This window comes from Canis lupus, chromosome 8, assembly GCF_048164855.1.
Source record: "Canis lupus baileyi chromosome 8, mCanLup2.hap1, whole genome shotgun sequence".
NCBI classification, from domain to species: Eukaryota; Metazoa; Chordata; class Mammalia; order Carnivora; family Canidae; genus Canis; species Canis lupus.
The window spans coordinates 33,723,747-33,744,288 of NC_132845.1; the positions used below are offsets into that span (position 1 = coordinate 33,723,747).

The window sequence follows — 20,542 nt, forward strand, 5'->3', positions numbered from 1 at the left end:
TATTGATTCTTCTACACATGACTAAATGTCCCCTATTAAGTTCAGTGCTCTACCATAAAATAATTATTAAAATAATTGCCAGTCCTTTGCATTCACTGCATACTTGATGTTGTTATAAGCGCTTTATACCTATTAACTCAAATAATGCTCTCAACAACTTCGTAAGGTAGGTACTATTGTTAGTGTCCTTTTAATGAGGAAATTACAGCAAAAAGAGAGAAAGAAATTGCCACAGGTCAACGGCAAATAAGAACTTAAGTTGGATCCCCAGCCCAGGCAATGTGTCTCAGAGCCATGCGTCTTTCTTACCACTAGATTAATCAGTGCTCCATTACCACATCTACCACTTTGTCAGGAGGAGCAATTTAAAAAGCAAGAGAGCCAATGCATGCAGAAAATGCATACAGCTATTCATTAATTCCCTTACCAAGTACTTATTAGGCACCTACTACCCACAAAACTATGCATAAAGTTCCTTTCCAAAAAAAGTTTACAGTTAATCTTTTTTTTTTTTTCTACAAACCACCCTAAGTGAGACCCGAGGAAGCAGTGTGTTAGCACTTGGAGATATCAACTAAATTAGCTAGAAAAGATTAAAGAAATTTCCATGGTAAAAGCACTAACAGCAATAATGCCCCTTGGATGCAGTTTGTCCCTTGCTGAGGAAGCCTCAATTTTGCTGATTTCTTATTTAAGCATCTTGGAATGAATGTAAAAACTGTGAAAATATGCTAAGTGATAGTCACATCAGGACCAACTCAGCACAGGGCAGTGATCAAGCAAGGGTTAACTTTGAACAAAAAAGCTTTGCAATGTGCCAACTGAAAGAAGCAAAGATCCAAAAGACAACCAACTCTCAACACATAATTCAAGTCTAACATCAAAAGACACTGTCAGGGAGAAACAGTTGTTACCACATTAGCATCTACAACAGGCAAGATCATCAACTATTTGTTTTTGCTTTTTTTTTTTTTTTTTTTCCACATGTGGAGAAGTGAGAAAACGCTCAGATATAACTACCATACCTAATGGAAGACTATATGATATACAATATTTATGTGTGTGTAGGGGTGTGGGTGTATGTTTTTCTCTTACAAACATAACATATAGGAACATGAAGTTCTAAAATCTTTGGACAATTAAGAATATCAGAACAGTTGTACCTATACAGAGCCATTAACTTGAGGATAAACTACCATATTACTGGTCCACTTTGTTATACTTACAATCTGTGAATTCACTACATCTCTCTTTAAATAATCTAAGGGCTCCTAAAAATTCTGGCTATAAAGCAAATTGTTACTTGTCAAATGTGTTCCTACTGACACACTATGGAAATGCATTTCCCCAGAAGAGAATGGATTAAATGAAAATGCCCATAAAAGAAAGAGAAAATACTTATTTGTAAAAGATCATTTTCTGAAATAAAAATACGACACACAAAATAAGAAAAAAAAGTATGCTGACAGTCATATACTCCCACTAAATAGAGGTCACTTCTAAATATTATTGCAGAATCCTCTGTTTTTTGTTTTTTTTTTTTTTTTAATTTTTATTTATTTATGATAGTCACACAGGGAGAGAGAGAGGCAGAGACATAGGCAGAGGGAGAAGCAGGCTCCAAGCACCGGGAGCCTGACATGGGATTCGATCCTGGGTCTCCAGGATCGCGCCCTGGGCCAAAGGCAGGCGCCAAACCGCTGCGCCACCCAGGGATCCCTGCAGAATCCTCTGTAAAAGGTATTGTGTTGGGAAAGTTCGAACTATTAAAATAAACCAGAACCCCTATTTTTTTTAATGGGCTCAATTCTGTTCTGTAGTTAGAAGATTTAAACAGATCTCAGAACATAAGTGAGGCAATTTCTAGCCAGAGGCAACAAAGCTCCTATAAATCTTTTCAAACAGCTCATAAACTGGCATGGCTACCATGGGTGTGGTTTCAGTTAAAAGCTATAATGCTTTGAAAGCTCAATTTTACAACTAGGTGAACACTGTTTATGATGAGAAAAAAAAAAAACACATAATCCAGATTATTTTCCAGCAGGGTTACTTCATGCCTTACCTAATTTATTATCAAGTTCATATATTTGGAGTCCTTTCGCTATGTATACCCTTTACCCACAATATGACCATATACATAACAAATCTTTGATAATTAAACTGTGGAAGGCATTACTTAATGGATGAAAAATAATTATACTAAAATAATGACAGGGCAAATCTCATGATGTTAAATAGAAAATAACTGAATGCTCTCTGCAGACAAATAATTGGTCTCGAAGGAAGATACATGTTCACAAAGTCCTTAAATTCATTCTTCGAACTTTAAAATAGTACAGATAAAGGGTGAAGAAAACTATTTTCCCAAATGAGGAGGGTGTCAAGATTGTCTAGTTTATGAGCTCCCTCCACCTCCTTCGAAAAGTTAATTTTTAAGTACCAGCTTGTTGATTTTCTTTCCATATTTGGGAGCGAGAAGGTGGGGGAAGGATATATTAGCATTAACCCAGCAGCCTGCGGCTGTTTCAGTAAGAAAGTAACCAGTTCAACTGCTGGTTCTTGAAAGAGTGTGGTACTGGTGGTTACTCATCATGTGAGCCTGTCCCAGGAAGCATTGTCAGGTAAATGATTTACGCATTAGACCGGCGCCTCCTGGTCACACATCACATACCAAACTGCCAGGAACAAAGGCCAACAATCTGTCTGATTTCTAAAGCAAGTCCCATATACTTTCATAATCGCTTAACTGAAGTCACGATTATAAACATATAATCAGAAACACACCTGGATCCACCTGTCTGGGGTTTCTTCGGAGTCCATTGGTCCGTTTCTGTGCAGAGAGATAAAACAAAGCAAAACAAAGATTTCACATTATTAAATTGTATTAATATGTGATACTTTGGAAGGCCAATGTTCCATTTTCCATTTTAAAGTATGACTAAATTTGATCAAAAAATGTGGTTCTACAGTTTTTATAATTTAATTTTTCTGCTTCTCTAATAAGCCTTCCCCTTGTATTTGATGTTGATATTACATCATAGAAAAGAAACATCTTTTACCATCTCTGGATATTATGACTCAAAAAAAAATTTTTTTTTTTGAAAGTTGTAATGACTATACGAATTATGAGAACAAAGCCGAAGTAGCTATTCTTGGTTAGAAAATGCTCCCAGCAAAGACATGTAATCTCCAAAACTCTAAGTCAGCTATTTCTGAGGGCTGACAGGTCAGACCCTGGAGAACCTCACAACGGAGATCTGAAGCTCTGACTTCACCAAACACTTAAATGAGAATAGTGTTTTAATTATGGTCACTTGCATCTCAGTTCTTGAAAAAAACAAAACAGGCATGCAGCTTGTGAACCATGAAAGTGAATTCTTATCACAGAAAAGAAAGCCTTAAGAAAAATTGTGCATTACAAAAACTATAAAATAAGATGCGAAACAAAAGAAATTTTAAATGTTTGAAAATGCATGATTATGTGTTCAATTTCACATGGAATTAAATTTGTTCCTACCTAATAACTATAGTAATCTCACTAATTAATAGGACTTGATTATCATGTTTTATTATACAATGGGATGAAATGCTGAGTCTATAACCACCATATAATTTAGATTTTTCACAAAAGCAATTTTCTCCCTATGTGTGTTGGGGTTTGTGCCCATGTGTGGAGGGGACTTGGGTTTCATTCAGAGAACATGTAGCTTTGTTAAGCACACATTAGCCACGTATTTTTCTTAGGGCTCTTCCTACTGTTTTCATTCACAAGTTAAATGGGTGAAATAGGGTCTGACAGCTTTCACAATGGCCTCGAAGCCCATCAGGCAGATGTTCAGGATTCTCAAGGTGAAAGCAACTAGAGAAATTTTTCAAGTTTTTGTTTTTAACCTAACTATTTTCAAAGTGGATTTGTAAAAACCAAAGATGACCATTAAAATCAGCATTAAACTATGTAGAGCAGGATGGATAGCTGTACCGGTAAAACTAGTATAAAGAGAGCCATTATAAAGTGAGAAGAAAATGTCACTCTGGGCTTCTTGACAGCCAAGGCACAAAAAAGGGGAAGCATTACAGTCAAAGATTCATAGTTGATAATTTGGATAAAAGCTGCTTTCAGAGAAACTCTTTTTTCTATCTGAATGTTACAATATCTTTAGAGCTCTCTATATAAAGGACAAAGAACACAATGGACAATATTTTCAACAGGAAAATATATAATGATGAATATCATGTTGCTATTTACTTCCTACACATCCCTTCACCTTCTTAATGTACAGTAGAAGCTGTCTTTCTATGCTCTAACACCTTCTACAATCAAAATGCTTAGAGACAAGGAAGGAATTCAACCTTTGGGTCCTATTCCTAGAATCCCTAAACTAGTATCATTTAAAATTTATGGACTTAAAAATGTGAAAATGAGCACTTGAGTTCAAGACCAATGCTATATATTAGCTTGAAGTTAGGATTAAAATAGAGAACAATTTGCAAACACACAGATGGACCTAGAAAGTACAATACTAAGTGAAATAAGTCAGAGAAAGACAAATACCATATGATTTCACTCACATATGGAATTTTAAAAAATAAAAATGAAGAAAAAAAGAATACAAACAAAAAACAAAAAACAGACTCTTAAATATGGAGAACAAACTGGTGGTTTCCAGAGGGGAGCAGGGGATGGGGTGAGTGAAATAGGTGATGGGGATTAAAGAGTCTACTTGTCACTGTATTGTACACCTTAAATTAATATCACACTATATGAAAAAAAATGGAGAACATGGTATAATTACTAAGAATATGGATTTTAGAATCAAACTGCCTTAGTTCAAATTCAGACCTTGTCACTTGGGACCTGCAATTTGATTGTGAATAAGTTAGTTAACATCTCTGCCTCAGTTTTCTCACCTATAAAATGGAGATAAGAACAGCACCACTTCACAGAGTTTATGATGAGAATTAAATGAATTATGTGAAATGACTGGAGCAGTTTCTATCATCCAGTAAGGATTACTGAGTGACAGCCTATTTTTTATTATTATTATCATCTTTATGGTATTTTAACTAATTAAATGCATACAAATTACAAATGATTTTTCTAAGTTATTGGCCTACTGCTTATGGTTTGGGTTTTTCCTCCTGAAAATCAGTGACCCTGAAAACAAACTTTTCTATAGGAGGAATGGGCAGTGGAATTATAATCTGTTGCATTGGAAAAAAAAAATTAGCTATTTAGACCAAATGTCTCTGGAGATTTATTATACTTAAAAAGTATTTTACATTATAAGAAATTTTTAAAATGTTTAGCAGAGTATATTTAAAATTTTAAAATGCTAATTTCAATGGTCATTCTGTCATATTCCATCCAACTCACTCCCCTCCCCCACCCATATTGTCAAAAGCCTAGGACAGAGCTTTTGTCCCCAGCAGAAAGAGGAGAGCAATCCCTGGGAGCTGCCAGGTTCAGCCCCATGAGATCAGGAGAACTGATTTTCAGAACCTTCTCAATCTGCTCAGATCAACCTTGAAGGGGCAGGGGAGGGGACAACCAACTAACCTAATTTAAGAAGCGTTTGAGTTATTTCTTGCTTCATTACCTATTACTTTGTCTTTCTCTAAAGAAATACTTTTATCATCCAAGAATCTCTTCTTGCCTCTTGGAAGAACTTAATTTTAATTCTCTGTTGATTTCACCAACAAAAGCAGCAAAGGTTCATTTGCTATGGAACTGGCTTTGGTTCCTCTGTTATAAAGGTAGAAAACCTTTAAGGAATGGATTTAGAGTACATATGTGTTAAATAGATACATAATGATAACTTACTTCCTACAGCTAGAGGTACCTTCTGAAGGTCCACTCAGAATGGAACGTGGGATGAACATCCCAGGTGTGGTCATGAAGGCCTATAGATGTTGTAGCTATTAAAAACAATCTACCTTGAGAATGAAGTGTGAACTTAAAAATAAAAAAGTCACAATCATATATATATTGAAAAGGGAACAGGACAGGATTACAAACTGGTATATGGAGAAAAAGAGCATCTTCAAGAGGTGGGAAGAAGAGCAGATCACAGAGAAAATTGTTTACTTCTGGTAAAAGTCCTGAGCATCATACAAACATCTGCCTCAGAGAGTTAAAATGCCTTCCACACAGTCCTGGTGGGGAGGTATATAGTGAAATAATGCTTCTTAATGTTCTTTTGCTACATTTCTCCTTAAACCAAGCTAAGATTTCCAACTGGTTTGGGCAGCAACTATAATTATGCATCCAAAATAAAGATTATTAGCAAAATCACACTTTAAATAAAAATTGCACTTATTGTATTCAAAGCTAGGCAATTCACTCAACCACTGACACTGCATTAAAAAAAAGTCAACCTGAAAGTTAATTTACTTCATAATAGGCTTCCATGTAATTTTTTAAGAGGATAAAATGCCTGGAGAGAATATTTAGTATTGCGTGAAAATTATTCACCATGTCTTGTTAGTACACCTTCTGTAAATACACTCACTTCACATTAAAATAAAAACAAGTGAAATCATCTTCTTTGGAAAAAAATAATTCCTATTTTTTGTGAAGTCACACTTAGAAGTTCAGACCTCTAAAAGGAACACTGTGTCAAAAATCTAAGGATAGCATGAGGATGACAGAAAGCAAGCTGCTTTCCAAGATCTTCATAGGCATCCTTACAGTCCTTGTGAAAAACCTTACCTGTCAACTAAACACTAAAAGAAATTTTACATTAATTTATTTTAGCCCCAGAAGAACCTGAACTCCTTGCTCTAGATTCTAGATTTTAAAATACAGTTAGCTGATAACACCAAAGAGGTGCTTATGAGCATCTTCATATCACTATTGATACTCTGTGTGCAAATTACATGCTTACGCAAAAGAGAAGCAGAAATGATTACTTATTTGATGTCTTACTGTACTTTTCATTATTTTTACCGACTATATAAATGTCAGCCTATTAAAAAGTATTTCATTACTTTTAATGATCTATAATTATCAGTTAATATAATTTTGTATAATTTGTTGTCATTCTTTCACTCTGAAATTCTAAAGTTACGATACTTTTGGTTCACATAACCAATCACATACACATGCATTTTATATTTTACATGCATTTTATATTTTAATTTTCTCTGTGATATTATTTTTGGGAGGTCAGGTGAGAAACTTGCTACTTTTGGTTAAAGGCCAAGGCAATGGTTGTCTAAAATCTGTCAAATTTTTTATTCTTTCGTATTTCTTTAAAAATAGCTTATTCTGAGAGGTGACAAGGATCAGATGGTTCTAAGCCATTAGACCTTAGGCTGTGTTAAACCAAAAGAAAATGTCATCAGATCTTGCTTCGATCAATAAGATATGATACAAATCATGTTTGTGTTCAAATAGAAAACTACTAGAAATATGAATTCATATCCTTAGACAAGCAATGTTAGAACTTTTCAGGACTAGCAAATGTTGGGCAGCAATGCAACGTTTCATGACAAGGACAGGTCTACCAATTCCCTGGGATGAAGGCTACCTCCCTTTTGTACTAGCAGGACCATTCCAAAGGAATGAATATAGATGCATTAAGTTTTATAAACTCCAGGGGTTTGTGGAATTTTGCAGGAAACTAGGGGAAAATATCCCCAAACCAGTGCTGCACATTGTTACAATGTTTGAAATTTACCTGAATAAGTACCCAGCGTTCTGAAAGGCTCCGGTTCACACACATTGTTAAAAATTCACATTTTTCCTCTACCTAAGATCTTCAGACAGTGATTGAAAATTCCTCTGATTTAACCTGTGCATTCACAAGCACTTAGTTGTTCACTCTAGTTCTGTTTCTATCCATTTTAAGGGGCACATTTAACATGCTAAAAAGCTCCAGACCGCTTAAGTTAGCAAACAACCTGAAATGCAAAAGTTATGAAAAAAAAAATTAAATGTTAATCTTACCTCCGGTGGTTTGAGCGTCCCTTGTTCTGAAACAAATGTAAAAATTGGCATTGTCAGTGTAAAGTTATTTTGTTTGGTTAGCAACCTTAGCTTGTTCTCTGCAGCTTGGTAAAAACACTGCTGCTTTGTTTCCCTAACTGATACTTGTAATATATTTCCAGGGTCCCTCAGGCTGGGCTAGTAATTGTTTTGCAACCCAGGTTCTCTTGCCTTATTGGCTTGTCAGGAAAGTGACTCATAGTTCTAAATGACTTCTAGGTTATGCTTAACTTTTTCAATTGTTGATTAAGCAATGTCAATCCAACCACATAAAGCTCCTTAAAACAGAGGCTTGCACTAAATTTACATGGATGAGAGGAAGCTAGGTGGGAACCTGTCTTTCAACACACCGAGTTTTAAGAATCCAGACACATTAAGTTACAGAGGTATTTCGCCGACTACAGCAATTGCGAATTTAACGCTGTACAATATTGCATATGGATTTTTTTTTCATTAAGTGGCTATAACTATTGTTTTTAATTCAGGGGGAAATACAGTTTGATTTAAAGAGGGAAATAAAAAGTGACAGGATTCGATTCCAATGCTAATTTCCCTTTCAACCTTAGTTTCTCCATCTGTGAACAGAAACAACAATCTCTTTACCACATTTCAGTTCTTGAAAGTGACCAGCAGTGACAGAAGGGCCCTGAGACCTGCAGGTGACTACGGTGGCAGAAGGGGACAGGGTCATTCTGAGAGTAAAGGCACACGCTGCACATGGGCACCTGTGGATGAGATCTCCTTTCCCCATTCCCAGAAGCCCCTGACGTGGTAACACTTTTCCAGACTGTGAAGGAAAACACCTCAACCTTTTGAGCCTATGCCTATGGTTTTCCCATCCAAAATGACCCTCTCAAGAAGGATCTGAGAAAAGAAGACACTGAGGGAAATGTCAGGAAAGAACCAGCAGACCTAAACAAGAGCTTTGTAAACTTCTGTAAGAGGATCCAAGAAGTCCCACAACCAGAGTTCAAGGGGAAAATTCTGGCCAGAACACCTGACTGGCTTGACACAGATCGTTTTGCACAAGAAGCTGCCTGGGGCATGAACAGAAGGTTGTTTTGTTTTGTTTTATAAAGGACTACTCCTGATTAATGAAAATGGAAGACACATGACCAAAAAGTCACCTTTCCGGAGAAAAGTTAAGTCCGCATTCCTCTGGCAGTTTCAAATCCCATCACCCTCGCTTTCACGGAGGACTGCCTTCTCTGAAGGCATCCTTGCCAGGTCTGAGGCTGGCCAAGGAGTATTCCTTTGCCTTTACCAAGGAGTGTTCCTGGACAGCAAGCTATTTCACCTCTTTTCCTCCTCACTTAGAAATATGCAATGTTTCAGAAGCACGACGGCCCGAGAGGATCAGTGTTGTGGAGAGGGTCCAGGTCAGTACCATTTGGCTGAATGCTAGGGCCAGACTTAGAACCCAGGTTAGGTGAGCTTAGTTTCCTAACAGGGCAGGTGTGATACCTGTTTCACTGGTTTGACCAGAAAGACCTATATTCCAGAATAGCCCTAAACTACTTTTTTTTCTCCTACTGGTGCATTAAAGAGTCTGAGCTAAGAATAGTAAACTGCAAGAAGCACCAAATGGGAGAAGAGTTTAAGTTTTCCATCCAAGGAGACTGAGGAAAGCTTGGACTACTAGATGTCCTCTAAAGTGGAAAAACCTCAGGTCTTTTGTGTTCAGCATTCATAAATGAATATGTAACTTAATTTCAATTTAAAGGCTATGTGTTTTTTTCTGACCCTTTGCATAGAAGTGTGTTTGTGTCCTTACAAGTAGGTCTTTCATAGTATGCTTTAAATGTTTCATATCTTTTTACAAAACCTATGATCAGCCATGTGGCAGCAGCAGGTGACACACCATGCTCCACGAGGGTCATCTGGTTACTCAAGAAGTTCCCAGGGAAAAGATGGTATCACAGGTGGTCCTCTAACTGGCAGACACCTGCATCTCTTTACCCAGAAAATAAGATGTAGGAACAGAAGACGATCAATGACAGGCTCTTCCTATCTTTGTTGCATAGGGTTCAAATGAAAGTTAGCTGGCCCCCTGCACGAGTGAGCACCTATTACAGAAATAAAGAGAGTGAGAGGTCCCAGCGAGGCATATATGGGGCCAGTATAAAGCCAGAAGCAATCTAGCCTGGGCTGACCACCTCACCCAATCTCCCTCTTTCATTTGCCTCTTTCCTGTTGGCTCCAGCTTTTTCTCTTTAATGTCTCATCAAGCAAACCAGCTTTCTTCCTAATTCTGATTAGATATACTAAAAACTACACAAGCCCTCTTCAGTGTAACCCAAGTAGGAAAAATGGAAAAGGAGCTTTGTGCTGGACGCGACTTCAACTCTCAGGACATTAGTCCTTACTTAGGGCTTACCTTTTCCTGTCTTCATGGCTATCATGTCCACCCGGTACCCTGTCACCCAGGAAAGAGGCACATTTCCTCCATGCACTTGGTGTGGAGAAGTTCGCACTCTGATCTTCTCATGCTGGGCCTAGCACCTGAAGAGTAGCTCTTGAAAGTCTCAGCTTTTATTTACTTCTACCTCATGGTAGGGTTCTGTAAATTTTATAAGATTAGGGTAAAACCCAAAGGACTGGAAATAACTCTTAGAATCTGTTCTAAGCTTAGCAGTTCTTATCCAGACTCTTCTGGTGATTACTTTTATACTTGGTCTAGCAGCCCTAGCATTGAACTGCGTGCCTCCTTTACAAACAAAATCTAAATTCTGATAACCATATTAATGCAACAGCTTGTTAACTGGTATTAAAATAACAGTGGTGGGAGAGAGGAAGACCACACTACCCACACTGCTTCATACATTTTCAAAGTAAAAGCTCATTCTGGCCAGAAAAATAGAATAAGAACTTCTTTCTATTAAAAAGTCTATGGAAAACTTGCTCTAATTTTGAAGTCTCCAACACCATCCTCAACCTCCTCTTGATACGGACCCAAAACTACTATGCAGCAGGTACTCGGGTCCCTAAAAAACACTTGGAGTGTCACAGTTCTGCATTAAGACTAAGTCATAAGGGCTGATGACATCAAATCTATTTTAGCTGAATTCTGACCCAACAGAAAGGTTGCTGCTTGAGATATGATGAAAAAGTCTTTCTTTCCATCTCTTTTTCTCCTGGGAACTTCCTTAGGAGAGTAATTCAATTCTTCAAGTTTCTAAAAGTTTTTAATCCTCAACTTGTCTTTACCCTGCAGCCTATTCTCAGACTCCTATTGATCAAACTATAAAATGTTCTTACCCTTTCAAGAGCCTTTCTAGATGGTGACTCACAGGCCCTCAAGGGGTTTATACCTCACATTCTTTCATCAAGTCCCAACTGGTTTGATGTAATTCAGAGAAGGGGTGTTACTACGGAGGTGCTTGGAGGCTTTGCAGAACTCTATCTTCAATGCCAGCATAGGGCTCAATGTGCATATTTGTGTAAAAGAAATGTTTTTCACCAAGGCTTTAGATTCACTTAATACAATTCATTTGTTTAAACAAAAAATTCAGTCCTATTATATTTGTTTTTCCAATACAAGTGGCTCTCAGTGAATACATTATTGCACAGTTTGCTTTGTCTCTTATCTGAAGTTCTATTTGTTAAGACTAAACAAATCAATGTCCAAGTAAGACTGTTGGTCTCAAAAGGGGCCACAGAAAAGTAATAACCAGTATAGCTTCTGAAGGGGCCTTGTTATCATGGCTAACATGCTAGTTTTGTGAGACATTAAAAGACAGCTGGACGATCAAATTTTGAAGTTACACAAATGTTATGTTCACCACTCAGACCTACAGCAATATTTTGGAAAAAAAAGAAAACTATAAATAACACTTAGAAAGAGGCTTTGATTTCAAGTCTTCTCAGGAGTTCTAATAGAAGTACAACTACATAATATTTTCCTGTTCACTTTAATAATCATTAATATATCATTAAACTGACCTAAATAGTTAAGTGTAAGGAATAATAAGTACCCTTGAGTATAAAATTTTCTTGGTAAGTTAAGAAAGAGAACTAATTGATGGGAAAGGCTTTAATATGAAGTAGAACCAAAGTCATTTTTTGATTATGAAATCAAGGATCAAGGCTTAGCTCATGTAAAAGTAACCTGATAAAATACCTACCGGCAGAAGACAGAAATAAAACAGTATTCTTTTATGATAAAATACTGCAATACTATTTATAAAAAAGCTATTTCTGGTGCCAATTTGGGGTGCAGGGTCTAGGTAGCAATCCTGCAGGTTTAAACCATTAGGATACTGAGACACCTTGCTTCCAATTAGGAATGGCTATGGCAGCAGCAGGAGCAGCAGCTGGCCTAGATAAAAGAGCGATTAAACAGAGAAGCAAATGGGGACCTGCTTCGGTTAAATATTAGAGCAGCTGAGGCTTGCATTCCCACTAAAGGAAAAGATGCATTAAACCGAAGTTGTCTGCTCCAGCAATATTTACCTTCCGGTGCTACTTTCTTTGTTTAAACTGAGAGGATGCAAAGCAAGCTATATTGATCAATGTCAGGATAAGAAGCGAACAACAGGGTTTCAGCAGGGGAAAAACACAAATGTCCCCCCAAAATTGGGGCTTCGGATTAGACTTTCACGGTGGTGAGCTGTGAGAAAGCCAAGCCACTCTAGAATTACATCAGCTTTGCAGTGACTTGTTGAGAGAGTCTTATATAATGGAGTTCATACCTATTCATTATTAGGGTTGGAAAGTTTGGCAGCACACTTCAGAGGCCATGTACGTGTTGATCATCGAGGTTGCCATGGTGAATGTGAGGGAGTCAACTCAAGTTCAGTGAAAATGAGAGAGTGAAATTGCCCGCTCTTTATATCCATGCAAATTCTCAAATGTTAAGACATAAACTAATCACCCAACCTTCAAATTTGTTTCTTAGTTGCATAGTTTGTTTTATAAATACAAAAACAAAACAAAAGTTAAAGCACCCTTTTTTCATACTTCAAATGCACTTGAGTTAATAATCTGTCATAGTCAAATATTAATATGAATGTATTACTTCCTTCATTCAGAAATGCACTGCATTTTGGCCAAGTAATTATTATTTCGAGGATGAATGAAGATTAGGTAAATTTAAAGGAGATAGAGCATGAAAAATAAAAGGCTTCTAAATTCAGGGAAGACAACATCCAAAGGCTTAACTTCCACAAAAAAAAAAAAAAAAAAAAGGCCAGAGAGCTATTTCACATGCTTATTGGTTAGCATCTAGCCACCTCCAACACTATTAAAGATTTTGTTTGGGCTAAGATATTCCTATTTTGGAAAAAGGGAGTAATGATTTGAGGGATGAATAAAAAGATGAGAAATATGTTCTCTATGTGGAGGAGCATACAGTCTCCTAGAAGCAATGAGGAATGGCAGAGAGAGCTGTGCCCACCAAACCATCCATGTACCCCACTACACTATCCACCTCCCCCCTGTAATTAATTTGAGGCCATTTAAGTAGTTTTAACCAATACAGTGTGATTTAAAAAAAAAAAAAAAGTGTTATTCACTTCAGTCCAGAAGTTTTATTAGCAGCTATCCAGGAAGCTATGTGTTGAGTTTACAGAGTCACAAGATGGAACCAGCTTGGATCCCGAAGCCATTATTTAGAAGGGAGCTCCCTTGGAGGGCCAAGGAACTCGCAGCCAGTAGTGCAAATGTGAAAAATAAACGGTTATGTATTAAAGCCAGTGGGATTTGAAGGGCTTTAGGGATGTTTTAGTTGCCTAACATTGTCAAATACATAAAACCTACACACAAACTAATTAGGAAACAATTTAATTCAGACTACTGTTGGGTGGCCAAAGTGAGGGAAAATGATTGGCAAAGAGCTTAGAAATGAAATAAAGCAAGAGTAGATCTTGGAACTGTTGGGAGAAAAGGGAGTGTATTTCAAGGAGAAGAAATAGTAAGAAGCAAGTAAGAATTCTAAAAATGGGACTGATTGGATTAGGGAGTGTATTTCCCTAGAAATTGAGGTATTTTTGTTACCAGGTGTTCTGTGAGCTAGTTCTTTTTCTTGATAACTTAATAACCTAACCTAGGCTCCTGGGATCAAGTCCCACAACAAGCTCGTTGCTGAGAGCCTGCTTCTCCCTCTGCCTGTGTCTCTGCCTCTCTCTCTGTCTCTTATGAATAAATAAATTCTTAAAAATATATAATATATATATATATAATTTTATATACATATAAAATTTAAAAAAAAAAAAAAGGCTGATGGTTGATGCTCAGGGCAGGAGCCCTTCCTTGCATAAATACCAGAAAGGAATGCAAAGGGTGTGCCAAGTCTCCCATCTTTCATTCTTAAAGTACGAGGCAGGGCTTCAGGTAAGATTTTTATTTCACTTATCCTATATCTAGTCAGGCTCTGGTCTACAAGGGCAGAATCAAAACTGGTCCAATCTCCCACAGCCTCCTGCTTCTGGGTCTAACACTACAGTGATCCTCTGAGCCCAGGAACCCTGGTGCCACACTTCTACTCATTAATCTGTCCATGTGTTTGTCAGTCCGTCCACTCACTCATCCATCTACCATGGCTTCCCAGGGAACAGAGTATCAGTTAAGTATGGTTCTTATCAGTGAGAGGCTCCAGTTTAATTCAAGTTTGGACATTATTCTGTAAGGAATAGAAAGTACAGGAGCAGTAGAATCACATCATCAGAATTGATTTTCATAAAAATCATGTTGGAAATCATACAAGGAAGAGTATAATTAACAGCAGGAGTTAGGAAACTTTTGTTGTCACCCAAACAAGTGAAATCGAGATTTTAATTTTATTTTTTTAATCTACAGCAATACCGTTTCAGTGGATTCTAGAGAGCCTTCAGAGGAGAACTAAGAAAACCAGGTAAGTGAATGACGATGAGAGAGGTGGGTAAATCAAGGCTGACACCCAGGTTCGGGTGAGTGTATGGATGTTGGACCTTTAACTAAGACGGAGGAAGTTTGTGTTAGTGACTAATGAGGTTGGTTTTAGATATGTGAAATTTGAGGTCACTGCAGGACACCTGGGAAGGGATATGAGAGAAGAAGATAGACATTTTGAATCCAAAGTTCAAGAGAAAAGCCTTACGTGGAACTGGTGACTTATCTACCTGGGTGTAGGTTATAGTTAATGCCAGGGAGATTAATCAGGCATCCAAAGGATGGCATGGGGGCTATGGCAGGATGTTAAGGAGAGGGGCAAGGAGAGTGGTTAACAGTGCCGAATAAAAGAGAAAGGTCAAATTAGGTGAGGCCTGCAATGTGATGACCAGTGCATTTGACAATTAGAAGGTAGAATGGAAGATTCTCTCACCTTCATCTAGGCCTTGGGTTACTATGTCATTTTGTTCAACTAGTCCCTCTTCTCTATCTGGACCAATGCTGAGTGATATTGGCATGCTCCACTTTCTGGAACTGCCTTCTACCCCAACTACCCAATGTTTATAGTGTAACCATTCCTACGAGACACAGCTTTCTGTACCACAAGTAGACTCCTGACTCACTCTGAGTTGACTGGAATCTCTTTTTGTCTCCTGAGAATATAGTTGGACTGTGTTAGGCAACAAAGCTATAAAGTTCTATAAAGTGGAGGTCAATCTCAAGTCACCTAGGATACAATTTTATGTGGGAACCTGGATTATGTAAGCATTTGAGTTTGCCTTAAATCAATACTATTCTCTTGCTTTGAATTTAGCTGATCCCACCCTCCAAGTCAAGTTTTCCTGAACTGATGGGACATTCTCAGCCAGAAAAAGGCCCACCCCAGGGAACTATGTCTCCAGGCCCCGATATAGCTTTTTCTTCCTCCTGCCCTCCTCCTCCTCTACCTCCACATTTTCCCAAATGTCATACCAGTCATGGAAAACTACACTGCTGAACTAGTGCAAGCAGCTCTCACTGCATCCAGGTCCTGACCCTCAAACAGAGGACTGTGTACAACATAAGCCAGTGTCGGTTCTCTGCTGGCCGGGAAACACCCATCAAGGCTAGCTTGCCCACGTGCTCAAAATCCTGCCTCTCTTACCACACTCACGTCAGCCCTGCCAAGCTTAAACTCACACTTTACCCACAGCAGTGCGGGAACAGGTGAGTTCAAGGACTGGATGTCATAACTTCCAATGTTGAGTGGGCATGTGTTTAGGAGTGTGGGAGAGGACTGCTGACAGCGAGAAGTAGGCAAGGCCCCTTACTACTAAGGGCCACCCAGAAAATCCTAATCTGGAGGCAAAACAGGGAAGCCGCCTGGGCAGGTTCTTCCTACTTCATACCACTAATTAACAGACTATGTGCACTCAATGCCATCAGTCTTTTAAAATCTTGGGCAGGAAAGGGCAGAAAGGGCAGAAAGGGAGAGAAATAGACATAGATATGTAAAATAGGAGGATGGAGGCCACCACCAGATGTAAGGCAGAGAATCAAGAGGGCAAGGGAACTATGTTCAAAACTCCAAGAAGTAAATCTAGCCAGAGGTTTAAAAATGTTCTTTCCTACTTTATAGTGAATTCTATAACAGTTTAGAGAATGAGGTTGCTTGTAATAAATGATATCTAAGTAAGTGTTATCTATAATCTGCAGGGCATAATAGCCCTTTTTTAGTTACTTTATTTTCATGCTTTTATGACTCAGTTTCTTCATCTTAAAATAAAAGGTCCTAGAACTGAAGGTGGGTGCCAAAATCTTCCAGCTCTCAGACATTCCACAGGAAAGGGCAGACATGGTCCCAGGGAGTCCTGAATTTCTCACAGCACTTCAAAGGACTGAAATCTAAACACATTTGGTAGTTACTAATTTAATTGAATTGACATGTTTTTGCTAAAAAAAAATAAAAATAAAAATAAGTAAGAATTAGAAAATCTCTTTCATTCTCAGAGAAAACCAAACTCATGATTTTACCACGGTTGTTTCTAAGGGTCAGGTACTATGCGTTCAAGACATTTCCATAGATCCTCATAGCTACTTCACAGGACTGGGAGCAGAACTCAGAGGTTAAGAACAAATTCAGGAGTTGGACGGCCTGGATTTGCATCTTTGCTCTATTGATTAGGCAACTAAGGCAAGTTACTTACTTCTCTGTGCCTTGGGTTCTTATATGTAAGATAAGAATGGCAGTAATTCCAACTATAAAGGATTTGCACAGGACTAAATGAGTTGATGGCAGAAATATACTTGGAATGGTACCTAGTACTTTGCATTTGTTTTAAGAAAATAAACATGTAAAGGCTACAGGCATTATTATTATCCTCTATCTTAGAAGGGGGAAAAAAAAAAACTAAGACTTAGGAAGTTTAAGTAACTGGTCCCAGTGTCACCCAGTGAGTAAGCTGTGGAGAGGGATTCAAACCAGACCAAGACTCCAGATCTTTCGGGCTTTACTGCCATCACACACAGTCTCCTGATCCAGAGTCACTCACTGAAGGCTGGAGCACAACGGAATGATGACTTGGGAATAGGTAATGCACCGCTTTTTTATCTGCCTGACCAGGAATTCCCAACTGTTTCCTATTGACTTTTTTCAAGTAAAAGTTAAAAATTTAAAGTCCTTTCGCATCCTTCATTTTTATCACCTCAAAGTTTGGTGTTCACATTTCTTCTATCCACATTTGCTTCACATCATAAAAACAACAGCAAAGATACAGATTACACCCATCCCTTTAAAGAAACAAAAACCTATGCTTCTCATCACAGCACCATGGATTAAAGCACTGAATTTTTATTGTGCCCAGGCACTGTGCTAAGCATCAACATTATTTCATTTGATCCTCATGATAATCCTCTAATTTCCATTTTACAGAAGAATAAACAAAACCTCAGAATGCTTAAGTAACACCCCCAAGCTTGTGCAGCTAGCAAAGGGCAGAGTGAGATTTTCCACCATTTCTGCTTAACTCTCAACTACTCTCTTGGACTCTTCCAGTAGAACGCAAGAACCATGCCAACTATGAGATCACTTCACATTTCTCACAGACAAACTCCTAAGACAGGGCTGGGAAGGGGGGTAGTTAATAAAAAAAAAAATGCCCTACCATGAACATATTAATTGTCCTCAAAGACATGAAAGGTTGGGCCAAATAAAGACAGAACAACAAAAATTTAAATGATAAACTGTATAACTGTATCAGGTGGACAACTGAAGAATAACAATAATAATAGATAACATTTCTTTTATATTTTACAACTTTGTAAACTGTCTCTGACCTTCAGAAACATTAATGGGTGCTAATCTTGTCTCCTTGTCTTAGCAGACTTTGCGTCAATTGTGTGAACAGTCTGTCTCCCATCAGAAAATGGGAACTGCTGCCCTGAGGACTGAACGAGTTTGTGCAGGAAGGGCCTGGCAGAGAGCCCAGTGCAGGTGCTCAACTAACCCAGGATCCTTCCAACTAACCCATTCCTGGCATGGGGAGCTCATGGCTCATGGGAACCTTAAAAACCATCTACTGAAGGAGCAGAGTGAGAGGAATGTGCTGTGATCCCAGTCCTCTACTGGGGTTCACACCTTTTCTACAATTGCCCATTTTCTGAACTCAGCTCTGAAATGAGCTATTATTCTGCTTCACTCTTCTTCATATTATCCAAAATAATTCAATGTCCACCTTTTCCTTTGGGAAAATCAAAGGTTGACATGGCTACCTTTTGAACTCAAGCTGTTAAAGATCCCTTTCTTCTGTTCAAAAAGTTTTACTGATTTTGAAAGGTCTTATTGATAAAACACAAGAGAAACTCAGGGGAAAAGGACAAAGAGAAAGAAGAAGAAAGAAAAAGAATAAAGAGGACAGAAAAGAAAGAGGAGGAAGAGAGCCCAAGAGGAGCAGAAAGAGGCAAAAGGCTATTGAATGCATAATTGCCAATAGTCTTAGCAACTGGCTCATGTAACAGTCATGGAGCATTATTTTTAAAAACCAAGGGGGAAAATATTTACATAAAATCCAAAGGATATATGCTCTCCGTTAAATGCTGTAAAATGACAATGTATTCAATTCATTAATTCATGAATTAGTCTGTGTGATGTTTACTTCTGGCATCATTAGCATTTCTGAGCTGAATATTTAAGAGAACAAGGGAGAAATTTAAGGACTTAAGATAGAAGTGAAAAATATTTTTTTCTATTTTTGTCCTTTCATTTGTGTGCTTTGGCTATGTTTGTACAGCATTAATGAGATTCGGGGTCTGGGCTGAATGAAATGAGTGGCACAAAACCTTCCAAACGCCCCTTGAAGGCCTCTGCCTCCCAGGTATGTGTAAAAGTCACAGGAATTTTGAACAATTTTTTAATTGTCCTTATAAATGATAGTTTCAAAAGCAGAGATGTCATAATAAACACATATTGAGAGTAAATTAGACCTTAATTATGTTTATCAAGTTTTATATCCTAATTAAAAGCAGAATCACAATAAACATGACTTACCAGCAGAATTAACTCTGCCACAATTGTCTACTCTTCCCAAACATTCTTTGTGTGCTCTCGCGCCACACTTAAAACATAAATAGCCTTGATAAAATGTTCCTCTGAAAGGTAAAATTAGAGAGTGATTATGTTAAAAGGTGTTAAAATCTGCCTATATGGAATCACAAAAGAAAGAAAACAGGGGAACACAGTGCTCTGCAAAGTCTTTTAGCAGAGGGAGAGGGTTTCCTGGTTCCAAAGGAAGGATCCAGGCACAAGGCTGAGGAAAGGTCTGTGGACTCAAAACTGTCAAGGCCATCTCCCCACTTCCAAACATTTTGGCTGGGATATTAGAAAAGTAGGAAACATGGAGCAATTATACCAGCTCCTTTAAACTGAAACACGGGACCCTGCGAGCTTACCTCAAGAGCATCTGGCAGACTTTGCAGGATGTAACCCGATTGAAGGTGTGCATCTTGAACTCATGGAAATTGGAGTCTGCATAGTCTGGCCTTATGTTTGATCTATAAAAAGGGGAAAAAAAAGTAACTTCCTAAAGAAAGTTTCACAACCAAATAGCAGTTTAATCATCTAAAACCTAAATTCATCAACATCACATTGGGTAGAGATCTGATTCAAGCAAAAAGGGTATTAAATATGCAATGTTCTCTAAGCCAAAAGTAGGCTTTGCATTAAAATATATACCAAAATCTGGTTGTGTGCAAAGCAGCAACACATAAGGATTTAAGCAAACTAATCCTCCTCAGAATTGAGGATTCCCTGAGAACATTACAGAATGGCCACATAGGTCAACCTGCCAGGAAAAACACAAAAACCTGCTGGATATTCATGCTGTGTGATAGTTTCTCTAGCCGCCATCACTGAAATATAAACTAGATGGAGCGGACGGGAGGGAGGGGCAGAGAATGGTTCATTCCCACAGAAGCCATCTCTAAATAGGTATGTGGATGATGTCATGACCTATAAAAGTGAAAATAATTTTATAAAAAGTTTTGCAACAAAACATCGTCTGGTCAGTAAAAACTTCCTCCTTAACAATTTGCTTTCCTTGTAATCCAAATAAATTTTATATTTTACTTTTATAGTTTTTATATTTTATTTTTATTACCTGCATATGCAAAAGAAAACAAGCAAAATGCAAACGATCATCACTGACATAAGAT

At 37.9% G+C, this 20,542-nt stretch overlaps 1 protein-coding gene across 4 annotated transcripts in view; it reads right to left on the reverse strand.

Moving 5' to 3' along the window:
* Positions 1-20,542, reverse strand: part of VAV3 (vav guanine nucleotide exchange factor 3) — a 352,243-nt gene that overhangs the window by 108,126 nt on the left and 223,575 nt on the right. For all 4 annotated transcript variants that reach the window (XM_072834756.1, XM_072834755.1, XM_072834754.1 and 1 more), the window contains exons 16-19: positions 19,781-19,882; positions 19,380-19,480; positions 7,949-7,974; positions 2,785-2,830 (exon numbers count right to left, since the gene is read on the reverse strand). In XM_072834756.1, coding sequence (XP_072690857.1) covers positions 2,785-2,830; positions 7,949-7,974; positions 19,380-19,480; positions 19,781-19,882 — 275 coding nt within the window. The remainder of the gene's footprint in view (positions 1-2,784; positions 2,831-7,948; positions 7,975-19,379; positions 19,481-19,780; positions 19,883-20,542) is intronic.